The sequence below is a fragment of the Haemaphysalis longicornis genome, unplaced genomic scaffold (genome assembly GCF_048455015.1).
Source record: "Haemaphysalis longicornis isolate Haplotype H1 unplaced genomic scaffold, Haemaphysalis longicornis Haplotype H1 scaffold_2, whole genome shotgun sequence".
Lineage (NCBI taxonomy): Eukaryota > Metazoa > Arthropoda > Arachnida > Ixodida > Ixodidae > Haemaphysalis > Haemaphysalis longicornis.
The window spans coordinates 238,309,421-238,334,102 of record NW_027526295.1 but is presented as its reverse complement, the minus strand read 5'-3'; the positions used below and the strand labels follow the sequence as shown (position 1 = coordinate 238,334,102).

At 48.0% G+C, this 24,682-nt stretch overlaps 1 protein-coding gene across 1 annotated transcript in view; it reads right to left on the bottom strand.

Annotated features, from left to right (window-relative positions):
* Window positions 1-1,440: 1,440 nt before the first annotated feature.
* Hyccin (PI4KA lipid kinase complex subunit hyccin) overlaps window positions 1,441-24,682 on the bottom strand; it is a 43,990-nt gene continuing 20,748 nt past the window's right edge. The window contains exons 10-13 of the mRNA XM_077699865.1: window positions 22,347-22,434; window positions 19,966-20,125; window positions 10,261-10,486; window positions 1,441-4,725 (exon numbers count right to left, since the gene is read on the bottom strand). Coding sequence (XP_077555991.1) covers window positions 4,182-4,725; window positions 10,261-10,486; window positions 19,966-20,125; window positions 22,347-22,434 — 1,018 coding nt within the window. The 3' untranslated portion in view covers window positions 1,441-4,181. The remainder of the gene's footprint in view (window positions 4,726-10,260; window positions 10,487-19,965; window positions 20,126-22,346; window positions 22,435-24,682) is intronic.

The window sequence follows — 24,682 nt, the reverse complement described above, 5'->3', positions numbered from 1 at the left end:
AGGGACCACAGGGCTGATGGAGTGTACAGCCAGTGCACGGACGTAGAACAGGAATGGGAATGACGCCCCCGAAATGCCGATACTTGTGGAGAACAAAATAAGCGACAGGCAGCCACTGCCGCTGATAAAGCAAGCGGAAATGACTACTGGGATGGTTACAGCACAAAGCATGGCTGGCATGGTGTACAAGGGCCATGCAAAAATTGCCATGTGGTAGACTTCTAAAGCAGGAGCGAGGAGGTGCGCACATTGAACCGAGCCTTAAATTTGCAGGGGAGAGGGACGAGATGCTCACGCATTCTTGAAGACCCGCCAACAGATCTTCCACATAGTTTTTTGTAATGCTCCCACCAAACAAGATTTGGTCATGTCAGGTTCATTTTCTCTGCTCACAAGTAAGACATTCCACCATGCTGGACTTAGCTGAAAGCTGTTTCGGAAGGCCAGACTATTTGAAATTACTTGCTCAATGCTAGATTTTGTAGAGCTTTGTGGGTTCAGTTGTGATCCCCGATCGACAAATGGGATTTACGAGTTACATTAATATTTAACAACGCAACAGCATCCCTCCGTGCATCAGCTTCACCACACACAGGATAGAATAATCTTTGTTCAGTCAAAGACCCCCCACTGCTTATCTTCAGTCTTCTCTCCTGTCCGTTATTCGGGATAGTCTGTTGTCACTCATAACGTACCAAAACTGCTATAGATTTGTTGACCGAATGCAAGTTGTGCATAATAAGCCTTTGTTATTTCACTGGTTCCAAACTACGATGCACAGATAAATAACAGGGCTCCCTGCAAAATTACTTTCATTGTAAGGGTGCCGTTAACCTCTATGTACCTTTCAAGCCTACTACTATTTCAGCTTCACAAGGAAGAGTGTTCCAGCCACTATGCTTATATAGCAAAAAGCCTCAATGCAATTATGCTATTTCTCGGATGTGTGACGAGTCTGCTGTCGAAACTGAAATGGAAAAATTGGCAGATTCCATGCACATGTGGGAATAGAAACAACGCAGAGCTTTTATGGCATGCCTGGGTTGAAATAAACTTGCGTTTGGAATTTCCCCAGTGTGTTAGTATTGTGCGTGATATTTTTGCTGAGTTTTCAGAACGGTGAACAGCAACAAGTGCATTGAGAAGATGAGACGTAACAAGAATACTTCTGTCTCTTTCTCCCTGGTGAAGACGCCACCAGCTCCAAGCGCAGAGAACATGATACACCCGTAAACTGGGACTTCTGTGGCAAGCAATATCATACTAACGTGTTACCATATCAACCACATGGTTGAGTTGCAGAACAGGGAACCAATTTATTAGCAGCACATACTGTTTCTCCTGCACGGTTCTGTTTCGAGTTTGCAGCAGTGTCAGTTCACTTTTAGGAAAAAGAATGCAACCGTCGTTTCTGCAGCAAACTCACAGCAGAAACAAGGGTCAACAAGGTCAACAATTTATTATTGTATGTATATATATATGTATATATACTTATTTACAATCACTTGCTGTAACAGCCAGGCAATATATGCATATATCCAGCAAGTTTCGTATACAGACAAATGATCAACAGGGGATGATATATCAAGCTCAATCTAACATCCAAGGGGTTCAGGAGAACAATGGTGATAAGCATGTGCAGTGCATTACACAGTTGGTGATTATTGATGACCCAAGAACACACACACAGCAACAACAGTTACAGCTTCACTTCCCCCTTGAAGGCTGCAATGCTGGAAAGATGAAAGGATACAAAGAGCCTACATATTGATCTAGCTGAGCGGTCAGAGTAACAGCAGACAGCTCAAGCATTAGTGCACTGGTAGTCCTTATGACCCCCAAGAGCCTAAGTTACGATATCCGAGGATGGCAGAAATGCAACACAACAAGTCCTACCACTTCCTTCCATCTAGGTAGAGCCCCATGTTAACAGTAACAGCGATAAGGTGGAATTTCCCACGCATACATTGATACATACGTACATACTTGTGCACAGATGATAACCCCTATTCTGCATGATTAGGTGCGTGTGCAACTCAGGCCTACATGACCTGCCTTTGGGAGGAAATTCAAAATGGTAAAAAGGCTCACTGACATGTAATCCTGCTGCAATACATCACAAAAGAATCTCCTTGCCAGCCTTTTCGTACATTGGCCTGCAGACAAGCACACGTTAAATCTAGTCCCGTTTTGAGCGGTTAAATTCTGGGACTAAAAACACTGCCCACATGTGGGCTAAACAGCGAATGCGGAAGTGAAGGCAGACAGACTACTTTGCCGAAAGAAAATTGGAGAAGCCACATAAAAGTAACCTTACATAGCCCCGAAAGACCGACCTGTCAAGGTGAGGGACGGAGGGTGGTTCGTGCACAACACGTATCACTGCTAGTTCAAGGAGTTTTCAAAGCAAAGACGATACCTACAGCTCTGTCCTTCCTTGGTGCCCACCGGCCAACAAGTTGCCAGCCTGCAAAAGGTATTTCTACTCCAACTGCAGACACCAACATGAATCGCGACAGGCACTGCACTGAAAGAGATTGGCAGGCTGCATTCTGAATAGTTTCCCCATTGTGCTTTAACAATCCGCAGCACCAGTTTTCGAGCAGAACAATCTGAAATGTGAAAACGCCCACACACTGCACAGGACCATGCCTGACTTCTTTTCTCTATCTACCGCACTTAAAAGAAGAACATTGACAAATGTCACTGCCAATTAATAAAACAAGCCCAACAATAGCTGGAAGCATCACAACCAAATTATTATACAGAATGAACAGAAAACCACAGTGTGCATTCATATTTCCTTTACAGTTATGCAGAACCACTGAGGCAGTGCACCATCCTCAGAGCTCTGCACAAGCAACCGTAAACTTTTTTTAAAAGGCCCATGCCATTCAATGGCACAAAACCAAGCCAAAATTGTTTCGAGAATGCCCATAGTCTATCCATGTACCTTTGCACCATAGTCAACCTGCACAAACGGGTTGTTCCTCTATCATAACGTACCATTGTGTTCACACCACCAGCAAATCGGCACTGGAATCAGTGTATTGCAAGCACCTAAACAGCAGAACTCTAGTGAGCTTGTACTATTATAGATAGACGGTGGAACATGTGCTCGCTTATGTTCCAGTTTCCCTACATTAATGGCAGTATGGTGTTGACAACAGACGCACCCGGGCGGCGCAGTCACGCATGATAGCACAAACACGGTGTCTTGAGCTACACGACACGTATGAACTGCACAAAAACAAGGGGACGTCTCACTGGAGGACACAATTACTGATGAAGAAGACAGGGGGGGCGACAAACACGGTAATCACAGATCCTTGTTGGAACTTTTAAGTCTACGTCTAGGTACCGCCAAAGAGCAAGGAAACAATGTAGGCACTCGGAAAGATTAGCGTTGCTGGTTTTCCTACGAGCCAGTGGCTACAGCCAGGGACAACAGACCCCCGCCTTTCATTAGAATCCTGCAACTCGCAAGATGTTGCAATACAAACTGTATTTACATGGCGGGAGGAGGGGTTTATGCTAAGTTTCGTAGAGCGGTATAGACGTGCTTTCACTCTTTGCACGGAGTATTTCGAAACAGTCGTAAGTCGTCGTGCTCCAAACCTCCCCATGCTCAACAAAAACGTGTCGGTAATTTCTAACGTTATCTACACACAAATGTCTCGGTGCACCCTCCAGGCAATTAAAAAAAGCAGTGAAAGCTGTTACGTGGTCAGTCAGTGTACAAGTCACTATCACACGGGTAACTACGACGTGAACTTTGGTGCAACACTCAACAGAGATGCCACGAGGAATGCCTTGTGTATTGCGAGGGTCTCAGAAGACAGGCCAAAGTTGCTGCAAGTCGTTGGCACCAAGAGCACAGCTTGAGTGCTCCATTGTTAGTTAGACTAGACTCCCTCGTTGCCTAGAGTGCACGTGCTTGCCCTGTTTGCCTGCTTACGGCATCCATTCACCACGGCCACAACATGTATCAGTATTGCTCTCAATTTACGAAGAAGACAGACAAACCGCCGAGGGCGGTTCCATTAAGTACACGCAAGGTCCCCATATCGCAGTTCTAAGAGGCTCAAACGGCCCACATCAATGTCGCCAGTACGTGGCGGTACGCACTCCCCAGCATCGAAACCCGGACTTTCTCAACCTGCGCAAACTGTGTGTCAAAATCAGACGTGCGTCGAGCGCTGCGGCTTGTCCTCATTCTTGCTGGTTGTCAGCACCGACGTCTGCTCAGCCGTGGCGAGGTTCTTCAGTTCCATGGAACCCACTGTGTCAGGGGCCAAGGTAGACGATGACTGAGTGTCGCGCCTGTCGATGCCGTTGCGTGGCTCCGGCAGGTCGTGTTTGCTGCCTGTGCCGCCCGCTCTGTGGCCGGGATCTGCAGAGCCACCATTCTGCTCCACCCTGCTCTTGCTTTCGGTGAGTTCCTTCCGGTCGGACTTGCTACCCTTGTCAGTCGCGTCCTTGCGAGATGAATCTTTCCGCTCCTGCTTACTGCTCTTCTCGGATGATTCCTTCGCGGCGCTCCGGGACACACCTGACGAACGGGTGGTTGCAGACTCCTTCCTGTCCGTTTCTCTGCTCTTGTTCGAGCTCTTCCGCGTCATTTCAGTGCTGTGTTCGAGGCTCGCTGTGACTTGCCCTTGCGGTGCATGGTCGAAAAATTGCAGCCCCACTGCTGAGGAATCGAATTTCTGGGATTCTGCCGACCTGTAAGCACAGCGATAAAGAAATTTCCACAATGATGAGCAGGCTCAGCAAGGGTGAGCTGTGCTCCGCACACTTACGCATCTATCGAAGAGCTAAATACGGACATCAGACTAGAAATGCACACAGCAGGTTTTCCTACTCTAGAAGACTTTACGCTCTTTTGCTTTATGTACCAGAATGAGAAGACCGCAGGCCTTATTGGAAAAATGACGTCAGCCAACTGCTATAAAGAGAACCACGTCGACATAAGCATAATTGAAACTGTCTTTTAAAGATGCAGTTGTCAATGATGGCGTGAAGAGACAGCTATAACCTCTGTGTATTAACCAAAAAGTTTACACTGACGCAAGGTTCACGTTTCTAAGAACTTAACAAGGAACTAGTAGTCAGAACACCAGGAGTGCTGCAGGAACAAGTTTGTAAGATCTGCCCTTTGCTTATTCAATCTGAATTTTCTCAAACTAGAGGCACAGCTCACAAAAACATTCTCAGTGCATAGTGTGTTAATTAGTAGTTTAAAGCACTACAAAAGCAGCATCAAAGGTTAACTGCAGCCTGAAAGCATTGCATATGCTGCAAAATCAACCATGCGATCCTCCTTTATTTTTATTTTTCACATAAGTTTTTTTATGTATAACATAGCCCGCAAATGGCCTTTCATGCCTAACAGTGTGCCGTTATATGGGTCAAAACGGTCTCATAACTTCCCGCATTGAATAAAACAGCAACTGCCAAGTTTGTAAAACCCAAATTGGCCGCACTAAATAAGTAAATTGCCTGATAAGTCAGCCCTAGACATCTTTAATAATTTATCTGGAAAGAACGTGCTCACTCCTTCTGGTTTTGGGCAAATATGGATTATGTGAAAAGCAGACAAGTTGAAGCCGACCAGCTTGGCCACAAATTTTTCCGAACAGGCAAATGGTACCAGTATACCATATTTTTGCACGTATAACCCACACCAAAAATGCAAAAATTTTAGGGGTAAAGAAGGGGTGAGCATTATAGGGGAGATATATTCTTTGGTGCAACTTCATAGCAATGCGCATTGTGCCGTGAGGCCCCTACAGCAGCAATACTAACTAAGCTGCTCTTATCCCACTCCACATTTTTCACACACAGCCCAACTCTATAACAAGCTGAACAAGCTGAGAAGAAATATTGGGAAACTCAGCTAGAATGTCCCGCTGAGGAAAAGCGCCATCCAAGATAAAGAGTGTGAATGCCAATACTGACAAACCCCATAAAAACACCGCTCCACACAAAGATGATGATTGGTATGAGTTGAATTTTGTTTGAAATGAGACGATGACTTTCGCTGGGTTGTTTTTAGATGCTTAATTTAATGTAAACTATTTCTAACTTTTAGCTTTTTGCTGAGCAGTAAATTAATAATTGTATTCTGAATTCACACAAGAATGGTAAGTGGTGACTCCTCTTAATGTTTCACTGAATAGACCATTCAAGGCACATGTCAAGCATCTTTATGCCGAATGAATGGCCGAAGGTCTCTATGACTGAACGCTCAGAGGCCACATCCGTAGCCCTGATGTTGCGCTGTTTGGTAAGTGGATCATCGAGGCATGGAAGGCGATTCCAGGTGAAATGGTTCGCCAGAGCTTTAAGAAGTGCTGCCTTACAAAAAGCATGGACGGAACAAAAGATGATATTCTGTATGACAGTGTCAACTGCAGCTCAAGCGATAGCAGTGACAATGACAATGAGTGATTGTGGCTTAAACTGCGCAGAAAATGTAACCAATGTTCAAAATATAGCTAAGCTTTCTGCGTCGACGAATGTGACATGTTGCTTTAGTAGCTTTGGTCCAGCACTTCCTGTATAAAATGTGCGGGAAGTACGTGGTGATACTTATTTTTATTCATGGACCGAAAGTAGGAGGGGTGGGTTATATGCAGGCACAAAAATACAGTACAATTTCCCAGTATTACCAACACTACAACAAAGGATTTTTCAGCATCTGGTATTAAGTTTTAAAAATTCAGTCATGGTCACGCAATGCTGTTTGAAAAGAATCGGCTGACGATTACGACACTCTTTAACACGAAATTTGAGCACAGCGCAAACCGCAGTCTTGTCCGTGACGGCGCATACCTGCTGCGTATCAGGAAGTGATTGCCTCATCAGTGAACACACGACGACGTGCGCTATACTTCAGCATTCCCTCATAGCATGACGCTGCCGGAAGTATGGCTCGCGTCACCTCGGCATACCACCTTCCCCCTCACACTTCTACATACTTTCATCCTCTGCTTTCCTGCTTGCTGTATTTTTGGTGGCCTCTTTGGTCTCTCCGCTATCTCGTAGCGCATTGCTACTGGGAAGCATCGTCTCGCGCCGCCTCCCCTTCACACTTTCGCCATACTCCGCTTTCCTGCTCGCTCAATTGTCTATCTTCAGTGGCCTCTTCGTTTGCCCGGTTACAACGAGGCCGACGATGATGCAAAACCACAGGAGCAGGTTCTTTAGAGCTGTGTTCTAAAAAAGTAAATCTCTAAAAGCACCCAACAAAATGCAAATTCTATACTGGCTCCAAAGGTGGTGCCATGACATTCTTAATAACAAAACACTGAATTTTCACTTGTGTAAGGAAAATTTATGTTAACGAAAAACGACCAGAGTAGAACTATCACTTGTGTATGGAGTATTCATTTCACACACAGCTCCGTTTTGGAGAAAAGTGACAAAGATAAAGGCCAAACAGATGCTTCCTTGTAGAAAACAACACTATTTATCACACTGCCTTCCTCTCAGCTATGAATACTGTACAGAGCCGTAGCCCCCTACCTTGTGGGGTTTCAAAAATGCCTTGTACAAAGCGATAGTACAGCTTAAGGGGGGACGTGGCTTTCAAAATCAACTTTTTTATTTCTTTGTGGATTTTGATGAAAGTTGGCACAGCAACTGGAAATACTTCTGTGATAACACCATAAAAATTTGAAGTTAATATATTGATAACTTTTTTATGTATGAAATTTTCTTTCTGTTCCGCTTGTACCGAGCTTGAGCGGCTTATAAAACACGATAGAAAACTTGTTCGAAGTGCTTTGCATTCCCAAATGAATGGACGAGGTCGTGACAGTTTTAGAATTTTTTTTTTACAACACAATGTTTTTTAGTTTTCATTTTTTTAGAGGTGAATGTGCAACAGGCATGTCAACTGTGAACGATTATTTGAATAAAAAAATCACAAAAAACAAATCTGGAAAACCAAAAGTGTCACGACCTGAACAGTTCATCAAGGAATGTAATGCAAGAAACGGAATCAAAATAGACCCAGCGGTCATGAAGAAATCCCTGGGACAAGCGACACAGGTGGCAAAAAAAACTGTTTTGAGAAAACGGCTTCCAAAGTTGCAACATAGGTTTCACTTATCAAAAGTCGTCACGGTTGTAGCCTTTCATGTCCTTTTGAACATGGGGCTTCTGGAATGCCTTGCCTTGAAATTGGAGTGCCTTTTACAGCCTTTCTCTTTCCAGAAAACATCATTTTCAGCTCCTCTGTGAAGAGTACATACCCCACTTTGCAGACCAAATGAAGGGGGAGATGGGTTTCAATGGGCTTTCAATGCAAAGTAGGTTAGTTGGTTGGCTGTATCGCACTGGACAACCTCCTTTTGCAGTGTTGTCACCATGGCAACAAGTTAAGCATTTTTTTTTACTTAAATTTGAACATTTTTGGCTTTTTTATGTTTTATCTTGCCTGGCACAGCAACTTAGTACTCATAGTGCAGGTGTTCATTGCCAGAAGTTTGCATACCACAAGGTTGAAAATGAGCTACTTTGAAGCTTGGTAGAGTATTCTGCATAACTCCCAACTTCAATGCAAGAGCATATTTTCTTACTACTTTTGACATTCAAGGCATCCAATATTTCTCGCAGCACAGCCAGTATGCCCTGAGCAATGGTATCAATATACTTCCCTAAAAAAATCACTGTTAAATGCTGCCACAGTAACGTACATTTTTAACGCAGAGAGCATATTTTTATTCCTATATTACTAACTCAAACCTGTTTGCATGAAAATTACAAGTGCACGGGAAACATTGCGCAAGAAAGGCGATATGGCTCGCGCGCATCGCAGCGCACGCTTACCGCGACATATCGAGCTTTGATTATACCTGATATGGCTGGTCAGGTCGCTTTTAAGATTAAAACTAACGTCGCAGGCATTAATTACAACTACTGGCGTTCAATCGTAACCGGTTGCCCAGTCATGTGATGCTCCAATGCGCGTCGGCTATGCCGTGCGCGCCGCAGCGTTCGACGCGTCGACCGTTTCTTTCTCAAGGCTAGCGAGCACACAGTCAAAACACAGCAATAACTAAGCGTGTAAACATCGCAAATCCGACTAAAAGTTCACTTCACGAACCGCTATCGCAAGCGCGCACACCGCGTCACCCTCCGGGGTCTGGCGACGGTAGAGTCACGCGCACCACGAAGCGTTCGATGACATCCGCCTTTCAAGCCACACAACTTCCCGTAATCTGGCTCGTTATCTCTGGCATTCCCATCGCGATAACGTCCGTGTTGAATACCACAGATTGAACAGAAACTCGGCCGAGCGAAGCGGCGAAAATGAACTCAATCCGCTCGCTACGCAGCTCAGGCGGCCGCCATCTTGCGTTGCGCCCGCGACATCCAATCAAGAGGGTCGTTGCTCTATGCCCCGACCGGAGGACCAATAGCGCTTCAGCATCTATTTCTAGCTTCGTTTGTGCGTCGTTTCTTTTCTGCCGTTTGTGCGTTTGTGAATGAACGAAGATAAAAGAGACGAGCGGAACCGGAAAGACGATCGCTCGGCCGATCTAACCATATCAAAATGGCCGCGCCCGGTGGCACCGTTGCGGAGATAGAGCGCTCCGAAAATTGCCGTTTTTTCGCCCTTTTGCGCTGATAGTTTGTCACCGCGCCTGACAAAAGTATTTTTTTATGCCACTTTGCGACGCTTTTCAGCGTAAAAACTTTGCAGACGCACAGAATAGGAAACATAGAAGCCGAATATGTGGGTTTCAAAAAAACGATGTTTTGGTCATTTTTCCGAAGTTGAAAGCCGCGTCCCCCCTTAATTAAGTGGTTGCAACAAAGTTGGGAATGTTGACTTGTGCACTCAACGTGACTCCATTCTTTTTACCCATGAGCTATGGTTTGAATTTTTGTTGCTTTACGCATTCAAAGCTATAACCATGGGCTATGAGGCGCTCCGTAGTGGAGGGCTCAGGATTAATTTTGACTGCCTGGGGATCTTTAACCCGCTTTGAAATCTCGACACGCAGGTGTTTTCATTTTTCGCCTCAATCAGAGAACCGGCTGCCACAGCCAGGATCAAACCCGCATCCTCGAGCTCAGCAACACAATGCCTTAGCAACTGAGCCACCACGGTGGGCACAGGCCATGGTTTAACTGGGTACGCACAAATAAAGTTTGACAGCAGTGTAAAAACGTCTCACTCCCTCATCCCCACACTGTGTCAATATAAGATGTCAACGACACTGGAAGTAGGAAGGAGACACTCACGTGCCAATGGCCGCCTTGGCCGGCATCGGTTCGGGGGCCTCCTTGCGGGCGCCGATGCCCTTGACGAGCTTGCGCACGCCGGCCAGCGGCAGGCCATGGATCATGGCCTTGGCACCCGCCATGGCCCCTCCCCCACCAGCCTCCTCGCCCTCCTCCCTGATCACGCCCAAAGCGTTCACGTCGTTGGGCACCTGGACGTCGCCGTCCTCCGGGATGGGTATGTCATCTGCAAGCAGGAAAGCCACACGCTAGGCTCAGGCCATGCCTACAGCAGGGATGCGGAAGAGGACAAAACATCTTGCAGGAGAAGCATGCTGTTCCGCGCTCAGCACTACAAAACCAAGCTGCTTCGTGTAATACTGCAAATCCATGATTTCAAGCTGCCCTCACACAGGCACATCACACGTCTGCCGGAGGATGTTTTGCCATACGTTTTATGAGTCGTGAGGTCCAAGAATACTGTTCTCTGGGCTGCCCATTCGCTGAACGCCTGGCATTTGGTGCTAGGAAGAGCTCGAATCTTATCACTAAGAGTGTCGACACAAAGAAAGCAGGCTGTTTGCAACTTTACGCTATTAGATGCGACGCTGAGAGGAGCATCTTTAGCCGGCGGCCCTGTCCTTCCTGCGTCGTCGTCGTCCGCGTCCGCACAGCTGCGTCTCTCCTCCGCTCACCCCCTCTCCTCTCTCCGATAGCGAACACTCTCGCCCAACATCTGCGGGCGCGTGGCGCAGCGCACTCAGCAATCAAAGCGGCGAGAATGCCAGCGTTACCCAGGGATAATATCAAAATCGTCATGAGGCCGAGAGGCGGAATCAACGTGGCCAAGTTAGGACTGGCCGAAGTGACCGCGGCCGTTCACGCGGCAGCGGGAACCGCCAAGGAAGCCGAATACGAAGACACCCTGTGCGTAAACGCGCAGCAGAAAATCATCGTGATCTGCACAGCACAGGAAGAGAGAGCCAGCCGCTACAGCCAAGTCAAAGAGATCGCAGTGAGAGGGGAGAAGTACGAGGTGTGGGCCTACAGAACCGCCCCACACGACACGACCAAGGGAATCATCAGAGGAATCCCAACAACCGAAACTCCCGAGGACATCGATGAACGGGTGGTTAACCGACGCAACCCGCTGGCGCTAGGAACCAAGAGAATAGGAGAGACGACGACGGTCATCGTCGTCTTCAAGGGAACGAAGGTGCCAAACTACGTGAGGTACGGATCGGCGCTGCTACGATGCTCTTTGTACTGCAAGAAGGTGGACGTGTGCTACCAATGCGGTCGAGTAGGCCACCGAAAAGACGTGTGCCCAAACCCGAGCGAAAAACGATGTCCGGGCTGTGACAAGCTTGCCCCGGGGGAAAAACACCCGTGCAAGCCGAAATGCAAACTATGCGGCGGAGAACACGTGACGGGCGACAGGTCCTGCAAGGCGCGCTTCAAAACGCCCTACGTGGTCAGGAAAAGACAATGGGAGCGGCGCCTCGCGTCCGCAGAAGAGGAGCGGCTGTCGCTGGAGCTAGATTTCCCGGAACTGAACCCCGCAAGAAAGGCGAGGTCTCCATCCAGGGGGCCCTCGGAATCGAGAGGCAGATCACCCTCCAGCGGCGGCATTCTACGGAGGCAAAGTCGGAGTCCCAGCGTCACGCGAAAGGGAAGGTCTCCGTCGAGGGAGCGCGTGAGCTGGGCGGACAAGGCCAAGGGTACAAGGAGGACCGGCGAAAAAGAGCCCAAGAAGCAGCAACAAAAGCAGAGCAAAGAGAACGAAGCCATGGAGACCCTTCGAGAAGAGAACAGGGAACTGCGTAGAATGCTGGAAGAGATGAAAAAGACCATGCAGAGCATGACGGAAACCAAGAACCTGGTTGCTACCCCGAGCCCCCCGGTCGCGGCGACGGCGGAGCCCCCGCCGAAAGCGCAGCCGATGGATATAACGAGTGACGTCCCAGAACCCAGAGAGCCGGCCATAAAGAAGAGAACGATGGAAAAGCGCGCCACCCAGGAGATTAGTAGCATCGACAGGTTGAACAAGCTGGAAGCAAAAATGGAGCGGATGTTCGAGACGATAAAGGCGGCCATCGCAGAGAAGAGCAGGCTGGACCACGAGCGGTTCGCAAAAATAGAGGGGGCCGTCCAACACCTACAGAGCCACATGCAAGTAGTTATCCAATGCCAGGACCCGCGCAGCGCACCGCAAGGAGGCATCGCTAGAACGGAACAAGCATGGACCCAGAACCAACAGTGATCATCTGGCAGTGGAACTGCCGCGGCCTGGAAAGGAAGTGGGCGGTACTACTGCAGCACGTCGAAAACAGCAAGAAGAAACCGGACATGATATTACTGCAGAAAACACTGGCGATGCATCGGCCACTCCACGGCTACAGAGTGATCTGGTCCGACGAGAAAGACAGCAGGGGACTGTGCATCATGACCAAAAAGGAGCACACTATGCTGGAAATTCAACTAAAAAATGTCGCAGTCGACCACGTACTGGCCGAGGTGGTAATTGGCAAGAAGAGGAAGGAGAGCGTCTACGTCCTCAACGTGTATAGCAACCCGAGCAAGCGCAAACAACGCTTCAGGGCACTCCTGCACAGGGCGAGCTCGCAGGCAAACCGCTCCAAGCTGCTGGTCTGTGGCGACTTCAATGCCGCTGACCAGTCCTGGGGGTACACCCAAGAGCAACGCCAAGGGCAGGAACCTGGCGCAAGACGCGATCGACAGCGGATACGTCCACGTCACGGACCCCGCCAACCCGACGAGAACGGGAAACTCGGTATCCAGGGATACTACTCCCGACCTCACTTTCGTCAAGAACGTTGCAGCGGAAGACGTCGTGTGGAGAAATACCGGGACGGACTTGGGCAGTGACCACATGATCGTGGAAACTACGATTCGAATGAAAGGGGTCCAAGCGGCACAGACGCGAAAACACACGTGGATCGATTGGGAAGCGTTCAGGAAGCAGAGAAATGAAAGTGCGGAGGGAGATCAACAGATAGAAGACATCGGGGCCTGGATGGAAAGAATCACCGGTGACGTCAAGGCAGCCACGAGAGAGATCGAAACGGACGACCAGGTAGACGGCATGGACAGCAGACTGGCCCATCTTATCGAAGCTAAGAAGTCCATACAGGAGAGGTGGACGAAGCAAAGGCTAAATAGGAGGTTGCGAAAGAAGGTCGCTGAACTTAACCGCAAGATAGAGGAGCACTGCCGCACACTCGGCAGCGAAAAATGGGACGAGATATGCAACGCGGCAGACGAACAACTGTACAACGGAAAGACCTGGAATCTGTTCCGGCATCTTCTGGACGCGACCAAGACCAAGTCTCACCAGAGGGACAGGCTGGCGAAGATCATACACGCGGAAATCAAGGAGAAGGGAACGGTGGCGGTGGAAAAGAAGCTTCTGGAGAAGTACATTCCCACCACGCAGAAGGTCTTTCACGGAGGCTATCTCGGAATACCCAACGAGAAGCTAGATAAAGACATTAACGTAGAAGAAGTGCACACTGCCCTGCAAGAACTCAACAGCAGGTCGGCGCCGGGCCCGGACCGCGTACCGAACAGGGCGCTCAAGAACCTTGACGACGCATCTATCGAGGCACTGACTAAATTCTTCAACAAGTGCTGGAGAACGGGAGTCGTGCCGAAAGAGTGGAAGCACTCGAAGATGATCCTGCGCCCCAAGCCAGGCAAGCCACTGAGCACAGACAACCTCCGGCCCATTTCGCTCACGTCATGCGTGGGCAAAGTATTGGAGCATGTATTGATGGCGCAATGGCAGGACTACCTGGAGGACAACGACCTCTATCCCGAGACCATGATTGGTTTCCGAAGACACCTGTGCACGCAGGATGCTATGATCCAGCTGAAGCACCTAATCGTTGATAGGGACTCCCGGGACTCGAGGGCCATAATGGGTCTAGATCTGCAGGGAGTATTCGACAGCGTCAACCACTCGGCGATTCTAAGTCAAGTATCGAAGCTGAACATGGGAGAGAGAACCCATGCGTACATCAGAAGCTTCCTGACGGGTCGGACAGCGGAGATCACCGCGGGTGACATTGCAACGAATGTCAAAGAGCTCGGGAGCCGAGGCACCCCGCAAGGGTCGGTGATCTCGCCGCTCCTATTCAACCTAGTTATGATCGAAGTCGCCAACAGACTCGCAGAGGTGGAGAACGTCGGTCACACTATATATGCTGACTATATCACGCTGTGGGTCGAGGGCGGCAGTGATGCTCGAGTGGAAGAGGCCCTGCAGCAAGCGGTGAGAGTAGTCGAGGACAGCCTGGAGGGCACAGGCCTGAAATGCTCACCGACCAAGTCCGAGCTGTTGTTGTACAGACAAAAGGAAGGCACGCGCGCCGAAAGAAGGGAACGAGAAGAAATCGCGGTCTACACCAAAGACGGCTTAGCGATTCCCAGGGTATCAGACATCCGCGTCCTGGACATGCTCCTCAACGAACACGGAAACAACGGAAGTACGGTGACACGGGTCGTCGGCAAGGTGACCAATGCCATCAGACTAATCAAGAGAGTGTCAAACAAAAAGAGGGGGCTATGCGAGGAGAACCTCACAAGACTCGTGCACTCCTTCGTAATGAGCCACATCACGTATGTGGCCGCCTTCCACAGGTGGAAGAATGGCGAGAAGAATAAGTTGGAAGGGACCATCCGAAAGGCATACAAGGCGGCCATCGGGGTACCCGAGTCTACAAGCACCGGGAGACTGCTCAGCCTAGGCATCCACAACACCCTAGATGAAGTGATTGAAGCTCAGAGAACGGCGCAGCTGGAGAGACTGGCAACAACTAAGACTGGAAGGAAAATCCTCGAAAGGCTGGGGCTTCGATACCACGAGCAACAGGTAGTCAAGATGCCGATCCCGGACGAGGTCAAGGGCACGATCCGGGTGGATGCGATCCCGCGCAACGTGCACCCCGACTACAACGAGGGCAGACGAAACGCGAGGGCCAAGGCACTGGTGGAACTACACGCCGGAGACGCGGGTGCCCGCTACGTAGACGCAGCCGAGTACGAGAACGGAAGCGGTTTCGCCGTAACCGTGGTCGACGCCGAAGGCAACGTCAGGGCGGCGGCCAGTACGAAAAGCGACAAACCAGAAGAAGCTGAGGAAGTGGCCGTAGCACTGGCCCTTAAAGACCTAGGGTGCACCACTGTTCTCAGCGACTCAAGGCAAGCGGTCAGGAACTTCGCACGAGGAAGGGTCTCCCGAGCTGCGGAGAAAATCCTGAGAGGGGCGCCAACAATCGTGGAAAAGAAGAAAATGAAGTGGTTCCCGGCACACGCAGGAGAGGTGTCGGGCGTCAGTGCGAACCACAACGAAACCGCACACGGCCGGGTGCGCGAACTAGCAGGCCACGCCGGGCCAAGCGGGGAACGCCCGTGGCACAGCACGAGAGACAGAATGACGGGCTACAAGGAAATAACCCAGGCTTATCGACTCGCGAGACGAATGCTCCCACCGCCCTGCAAAGGGCTGAGCAGAGAGCAAGCAGTCGTGTACAGGCAGCTCCAGACAAGAACGATCATGAGCCCGTCCCTAATGCACAAGATGTACCCGGAGATGCACCCAGACGATACGTGCAGGGTGTGTCGTAAAGCCACCGCGACCCTCGAGCACATTGTCTGGGACTGTCTCAACTTCCCGGAAGAATCCACGACAGGAAGACTGCCACCCGCCTTTGAGGAGGCGAAGCGATCCGAAGACCAAGACCTCCAAATCCAGGCCGTCCAGCGGGTCCTCGTAGCGTTGACCAGGCAGGAGCCCGAGCGACCCGATGACGGGAAGCGAGGCTCGGGCCTGGCAGCGACGGCGAGCGGCGAGGGCGACTCCGGCCAAGTCTGAAGTCTTAGTGTAAGGCTTTAACCGCCGGCCCAATAAAAGTTTTTCCAATCCAATCCAATCTCACTCTGCCGGTGGGCGGCGCAAGCACGCTGTGCGCCTGTGCAGCCCCCCCCCCCCCCCCCATCTCTCTCTCTCTCTCTCTCTCTCTCTCTCTCTCTCTCTCTCTCTCTCTCTCTCTCTCTCTCTCTCTCTCTCTCTCTCTCTCTCTCTCTCTCTCTCTCTCTCTCATTATGCGACGATTGCTCACGCAATTCGAGTAATCGACCCAACGGAAACGCACAATGGAACCCCCTTCACTGTCGCATCACACCAGGGTTCCCGCGAGGGGAGGTGGGCATAATTTGTTTTTATCTCCTGCCTACCCAACACCATTGAGTTTTATACAATAATAACTAGGGGAGGAATTGGCGCTGCGATAGTCCGCTGTGATGAGTAGTTCTGGATTCGGATTGGAACTCGATGGCTTGTGGAAAATACTATGGATTGGATCGTGCAGCAAGTTTTATTTTCATTTTGGACTTGCATGAACGCATTTGCCTATGCGGGATGTTAGAAGAAACCTACAAAATACACTGGAAATGTTGTATAACCAAAGTTGCGAATCGGGTGGGTTATCAATTCACTGATGATGCAGCGAGCACGAAAACACAAATGATGTTGCTGCATGCGGCGAAGTTGCCTGCAAATTAGGAGTTGTGGCGCTGCTCGTTCGGCAGAGCAATGTATTTTCGAAGCTGACGACGGTTGCGAACTGCTTGGGACAGCCACACTTTTCTTGCGAACACTAGCTCCTACAGCGTAGACCAGCAGGACCGGTGGCCGACAGGAACGCGGCTTATTGAATGTCACTAACTTCTTCAAAGGTAGACGATTCATTTCTTTTTGGAAGCACGAAACATTTTTTACTAATACAAACTACAAGCCCCCAAATTTTAAAAAATAGTGTTTAAAACTATTTTTAAAGTTCACGTCGCGCTGAACTTGGCGGCAAATCACAAACAGCCTTTGCAAACCTCCTCAATTCCGCGTTGGTTTTTTATCTAGACGCGCCATTTTATTTAGAACAGAACCAGTTCTTAGGAACTAAATTTTTTGTTCACAAAGTAATTTTTAAATAGCAAACTGCCTCATAAATGTTTTCCGTTAAAAAAAACTCAACACGCACAGCTGTAACCCTGTTTCGATCCTACGCATTCCAGTTTCAGAACTACCCATCATTCCCATCAAAGAGTTCGCGTTGATACTAGTGCCAGGTTCCTCTCTAGTTATTATTGTATGAAACTCTATGCCTAACACGAGTGATAAAAAGCATATACAGTAAAAGCTCATTAATTCGAACTCGAACGGGGCCATAAAATTGTTCGAATTAGGTGAAATTAGCGGACGGACGCCAGAATGAATGGAAATCGTGCCACACTGCACAGGCAGTGTGGCGCAAAGCCACCTCGGGACTCGTTATCGCGAATTAGGTGCTACTACATGTTTGTGGCAGGTGATTTCATAAATAATGCTTCGTAAATAATGATGGCACAGGCCGGAGCAATGGCGCCGGTGGCGCGGCGCCCTCTGTAGACACGAAAGAAGCTGTTGCAAAGAGCGTGGTGCGCCTTCCAATGCTGTTGTTTTTCTGTTTTGTTGTTTTGCATCTCTAGTAAATTTGGTTTGTTTTGGATTTGCAACACATTGCAACCACTCTGGGCCGACTTCTGTCAGGAGCGATGGAAACCAGAGGATCATAGTTCAAATTAACCGTTCTGGATACCGACGCGTTCGAATTATCGGGAGTTGTTCCCCATTGGAATATGCAGGGCTGTGCTGGGACCAGGGCAAGAGTTCGAATTAACCGAAAGTTCGAATTAACCGAGTTCGAATTAGCGAGCTTTTACTATACAAAGCCGAGGAAAACCACCAATGAAAGTGATTGTAATAAAGCATGGCAGCAACATGAAAGAGTGATGGGAAACAGAGAGGCACAAATGAAAAGAATAAGCTGAATAAGCTGCCGTGTTCAGGCAAGCATCCTGATATCATTTACAACTGTGCATAATCGGTGGCCTATGAATACTCTGCGGCAAGTCCTGCAGCATTGCATTGGAGAAGTCCTTACACTATCCATCAGACATTACTAAGAGCCCGCAAGACCCAAGTTCAGTTTTTGGAGGGCCATTCAATGACACAGCACAAGAGCTTTGCCGCAAACACCACATTATGAATAAAAAATTGTCCTACCGCATAAATTTATTTAGTTGCAGTGCCACAGACCTTACTATATTGAAACTTCAGAAAATTTGTTTCAGTAAACCAGAGCTTAACCATACACGAGGTTCAATAGGTAGGAACTTAAGTAAATATTGGTGCAAACCATGGTTCATGATGTTTTGCTGCCAGCACCTGGCTATGAAGAGTTCTTATGTCATGCTGAAAGCTAAGCATCTGTTTGTTCCTTCAGCAGTTAGCCCACACCCTGCTCTCTGATTTTATAGAGTGCAAGCTTTTCTTCATTCACCCAGACCGTTCTTGTTTAATCGACAATGTTTTGAATCTGATTGGATGTTCTTGGAAGGATTGCACTCAGAGACAAATAAGTGCAGACCAGATGCCACGGCATTAGATTTGCTGACGCTCAACTGTGCGTGTCACTTTGTTGGCTACTTCTTCAAATTTTTGTGATTCTCCTTTTGATTTATTATGAAACAAAAGTTTGCTCCTACTAACATTGATTGCTTGAAGAACCTTGCATCATTCTTTGCTATGTGACAAAATTGTTACTTTGTTATACCAAGGTACTTGTTTTTAACGTATACAATGAAGACGGGTCTCTTCACTCTACACATTCTACAGCCACTGTGATGCCGAGTCTTTCACCCATAAGAATGCTTGTGCTAGTAACCATGGATAGTCTTGCGGGGCATCAGTGTAAAATTGTGGGCTATAGTACATTGGCAGGAGGAGGGGCTTCAAAGGGATGCTTCGGAACAAGTGTGTCCCTCTAAACAAAAAATTCTGCTGTGTTATTCTAGCAGCTGGCTGCAGTAGTTCAGGAACATGAAAACTGCTTCCTCCCCATCCTTGGCAACCTCACTGACTGGTCTAAAACATTGAGAGGACCTCTTACAATACCTCTTGGAATATGTGTTGTGAAACCCATTGCCCTGGCCTCTGGAAACCTATTTGGAGACCCACACAAACTGCTGGTAGTTATTTGTTGAATTATTAGTTTGCAACTTATTGCCGACCCTGTTGTGAAGTCTGTCGCACTGTGTGTAGCTCAAGTGAATTAATTTTCTGGGGTACTGAGAGGTGGTGGACGGCTGTTGTTACCTAGATGTGTTGGGGCAGTACTCGAGGAAATATCTGCTCAGTGCACAACACCATATGTAAGACAAGAAAAGGCGTCTAGCCACTTGCAGAGGATAGCCAAGCACTGGTAGCAATTGAAGGGCTAGTGTTCACCTTTGGCAGCCTATGTGCTGTGACAACGGCAACAACCACATGCTCCCCACACTGTGTTGATAGAGAAGTAACCACTTTAAACTACTAATGACTGCCATTTCTGTAAAAAAGCTATGTATTTCAATGATGTCCCCCCCCCCAAGTCACAGGCTAAAATACTGGGAGCTAATACTTTCTCGGAATGTGATATGTATACGCATACGGACCAGCTTCTCAATGTTACTATTGCCAGCCGTCCTTATTTCCATCAGCCACTCCTTGTCCACTGCTATCCAAGAATAGGACACAGGCTTTTCCAGTGCATGCAGCTGATGCTCCTGTTACAGAACTCCCAGCGCGGGCTCTGCCCCCCCTTCCCGCTCCCCCCAGCAGCTCACCGGGCAGCTTCTTGGTGCGGAAGGAGGCATTGGTGATGATGGCCTTGGAGACGGTCGTGGTGGAAGTGGTGGGCGAGATGGCCACGCTGATGCCCATGGGGCCCTCAGCCGGCTGCCCACACTGGCTGGCCATCAGTGAGTTCTTGATGGCACTGGTCACCTGTGTACAACGAGGGGGAGGAAATCACGCGAGCACTATGGGGGTGTTTGACTGCCGATTGGACCTGGCATGGATACGCATTGTTACAGCACAACATCGTGGCCGCAGGGAAACTGAAACTAAAGCAAAGCCATCAATACAACTTATAACTAGAGGCCACATTTTCAGGCAATAAAACAGCGCGTGTTAGGCGCCTAAACAAGGCAGGTGAAACAATGTTTTAGGCCTCCAACATTGCATATAGGCACGATACATTTTACCAGAGAAGCTGTTTAGCAAATCATAATTTTTCCTGTCCGCAATTAAAAATACCAAGAAAATTTTCGAGCACGCGTACGAGAGCACATGCCGTGCAATGAATGTGCGGCAGTTTAAAAAAAACAAGAAAATGCCGAGTGCTTGTGTTTGTGTGCATAGCGACGACCGCCCAGCGTCTCTGGCACACGTTGACCAAGCCAAGCAAGTAGGCCTGGCTTGACCAACGCTTGACAAAAAGAAAAAAAAAATCCAGCGTTCGCTGTAATTGTGGCAACACTTCTTGCTCTGAACAGCGTACGCCCTCCAAGGGGATATCCAGTGATTATCACTTCCAAAAAAATGAAGGACGCTCACACTTATAGCAACAATGACAGAGCAAAGGTTGTTGCAGCAGCGAAGAAGAAACAAATCGGCTACAATCGTGGACTTAAACCATAGTGATGGTCATGACGGTTGCCTACAGCTTCGCTACCTCCAAGTCTTGCGCGTTAGTGTAGGTTTCCTTCATTTTATTTATCGCCTTCAACATTCCACTTTTCGATATTCCTTCTTCAATCTTGGTCACATTCTAGGCAAGAATGTGACAGTTATTACATCCGTTTACATGAATGCAAATACTTCTGAGATGTGTGCGGCCTTTATCTATGACAGGAAAAATAAAAAAGGTTAGTGTTTATGATGCCACAAAAGTGCCAACAGTTGAATATAACCGTTCAATTGTTCCATAAAACTGCTAAACTAATGACAATCCACTGGCTTAATTCAACAGGGGCACTGCTCACATACATGTTCACCTGCCACTGTCGCTTGCTCGAGCGGCGCATATAGTGAAACAGGCATGAAAAAGACCACCTGAAAGCTGATAATACTGATTTTAAGAAAGGCGCTACTTTTCGTCTGCCTGATGCAATTAAATTAAGACACAACAAAACTACACACAAATAATAAATGCAAGAGAGACAAAGATTTACTAGAATTTAATATGTTCTTAGAGGAAGGCTGTTAGGTGCAACTCTGGCAATTTTCTATATTATCTGCATGCTATAATAATCGATATCTGCATTGTACAAGCAAGGTGTCCAAACACTGCCGAATACAAGTCCAAACATTTGAAGAGCATTTTTTGAAACGCGTTTAGCAGCCAATCAGAGTTTTGATGGAAAAGCATATTTTAGAGCATGTGGGCAGTATGAACTTTAACATAAAGAAATGCAGCTGCTAAGTGATGTTTCGCCGTTGACTCTTCAATATAAAAGTTCTCTGCTAACAAAAACGTGTTTAACGCTCAAGTGTTGCATGGATTTGAGTATGCTTCTAGGAACAAGGATGCCACTGCACAAGTTTGAAGAAATCTGCCTGGACAGTACGCAGACTGTAGTCTAAGAATCACTGTGAAAAATGTGGATGCAATAACAAACTACACCATCCCCAGGTTTTTTACTCACAAATGTACCTCTTGCTACAGAGGATAAGCGAGCGTCCCATTTCACCGCTGCCAGCGGTCGTCAGAACAAGAGGACCAGGTTGAACCCCATAAAGACCAGAACAGTCAATGTTGCCCGGTAACATGAATAACAATCTCAAACTGCACTCAAAAGAGAAATTTGAGGCTAAATAGTGTTCATACAGGTGCTGACTTCGGAAAATAGCAATTTATAGCTATTTATAAGCATTTAGGCATAAATGCCAAAATAGGCATTTATAGACACTACAAAACACTATAAAAGCTTTTCTTGCCCTCTAATTTGTGCTCATATATCAAAATAGTGCGATATATGAGCGCAAGGAACAAAATAGGCATTTGCCTAAAGTCCGGTCTCTACTCATAACTATTACCACAAAGGGAGAATTTGAAAAATCAAAAGGAAGTTAGGCTAAATGAACCCGCCTTCCCTCCCAAGACACTCATTTCCAGGCCTCATTGTGGCAACAGCCCCCAGGAGAACTTGGTCAAGAAGCTCACCAAAAGGACGTCAGTGTACATTTGCTGCATGGCCCGTCGGTGGATGTCATTCAGAGCTTGGAGAGCCAGGGTAGACAGGCCATTGAACCTGGACAGAAGCACACATGACCACAGACAAACCGTAAAAGGCTGCTTTCCCGTCGACACACGAGTCCTAACTACCCGCCCAAACTTGCATCACAAATTTTTCACCAATGGTTTGTGCTATGCTAACTAAATTTTTTTTTAAACACAATTAGTAGACAAAGAATTTCCTACTGCAGAGATGGCTGGTTAGAGCACGCAGTCACGCAGTAACAACCACGACCAACTATACTTCGGACCTGCCCAGCGAGCGCAGCCCCAGCACCGCCGTCGCAGGGATAAATTTTGCCGCTCCAAGTGGAGTGGCGCTACTTACGCCCTGTTGTTCGTCGCTGCCCGTGCTCCTCGGCCGCGGCCGCCGAACGCGCGGGCGCAGCCATGCAAACGCGCAACTGCAGACGCGGCATTGGCACGTAAGCTGCGTCTGCTGTATGTAAAGCACGAAGTTCCCCACATGAAAAATACAGCTTATCCAATCCTCTGAAGCGAGTATTTCTTTTGAAGGAGCACGATGGTATACAGTTTCGTACCTTATTGTAGATCTGAAGAAGGTAAGGTGACAAATGCTTCCTTTCACGAGTTCCCCGTCACTGAAGTTCGATACAAATGGATAAAGGCAATCCCAAGGAAAGCTGAGAACACTCTTGGTTTTATTTTTATTTTTTTCCCTTCACAATTGTGTTTGATTTGTGTAATTATGCGCTTTAATCGCTCGACCGAGAGTGACACATTGAAGCTAGCATGATTCGCTGCGCAGTTATCGTATTTTAATATGGTCGATTGGTATGAAATGGCAACGCGCATCGGTGCGCTGTCTTTACATCTGACCCTGCTTCTCATGTTCACAAAGAATTTATTGGTACTTTTTTTAGGCCATCCAGTTCCGGTTATCAAGGCCAGCACACTGGGCCTCATTGCAGGCTGTCTTGTGAGAACCGTCGAGGAACACATTAAGTGCTCACTCTGCGTGGAGCGGCTTAAGGCGACTCGCTCATCTGGACCTGCCACTGCGGTGATCTCAATTTGGACCGGGGTGGGCTATTTTATCCCAGATTTGAGTTCCTGGAATTCGTCTGTGCACGGGAAAGAGCGGCCCAAGCATTCGCAGAACTTGCGATATCCTACAAAAAACCGATGGCGGTGTTTGTGAAGACGATTCTACAAGCTGCACGGGAAAACGAGCTTTTCAGTTACGACGGCTCATCGGATAGTCAAACGAGGGCAGTGGTTGAGCTTATACTGGAGAAGTTCAGCCGACCTTTTTTCACAAATTTTGCTGCGGAGAAAACGGCAAGAGTGGCAAAGGAAAAAGGATTGTGAAAAAACCAGACTTCAGAAAAGAGCTGAAAGTCTGACTACTGTGCTTCAGTGTTCATGTGAAGTGTAGGGTTGCGAAAGAAAATGAACTCTTGAAAAGAATGCCAAAGGGAAAAATATTGTGCAATACCAGTGTTCATTAATGTTCTGAAAACCTGACTACAGTGTGGCATTGGGAGCCTAAACCGTGGCATTGTGTATGTAAAAAAATCAGCCTGTAAATAAGCTTAAAATGACATCGTTATTGAATTAGTTGTGTAGGAGGTCATTGTAGCACTTCACATGCACTCCCCAAAAAATTTTCAATTTATTCGTAAAGAAGGGGCCAAATCATTGCCGCTCATAAGTGTGTTAAGACCGCAACTGGCATCTTAGGTGCTTGTATAGGGACCTTGTACTTCATATGAGACCACGAAACTAAATGCGCCGCGTGCACCGCAACGCATCTCAAAACGCGAAAGCCAGTCAGGAGGGGGCCCGCCCCGCTTTAACACGCTTAATCAGAAAAAACAAAACATTCATTCAGGGTTGGTCACCGTACAACTGCTACTTTTTCATTCAGATTCACCGAAATCAATTAACTGTAGTGTGATTAAACACGAATTTCCGCGCCAGACGGCTGCTACTAGCACTCGAGCACGCTCCCACAGCGTAGCCGCCGCTCGCCGCAACAGTGCGTAAAAGCGCCCCTAGCGGCCAGGCGCGAAACGAGACTCGGCGCAAGCGCTCCCATAGAGCGCCGCTGGCTGGGCAGGTCCGATGTAAAGTTGGTCGTGGTAACAACACACTTGTTACCTGAACTAAGAGAAAGCCTGCTACACAGGGATGATAAAATGCGGCAACGTTTGTTATAAGCCTTCCTTTTAATTCATTGGTATGAATGAAATTGAGCATGTAGACTAACTGGAAACTGCATTAGGAAACGTCTGGATCAC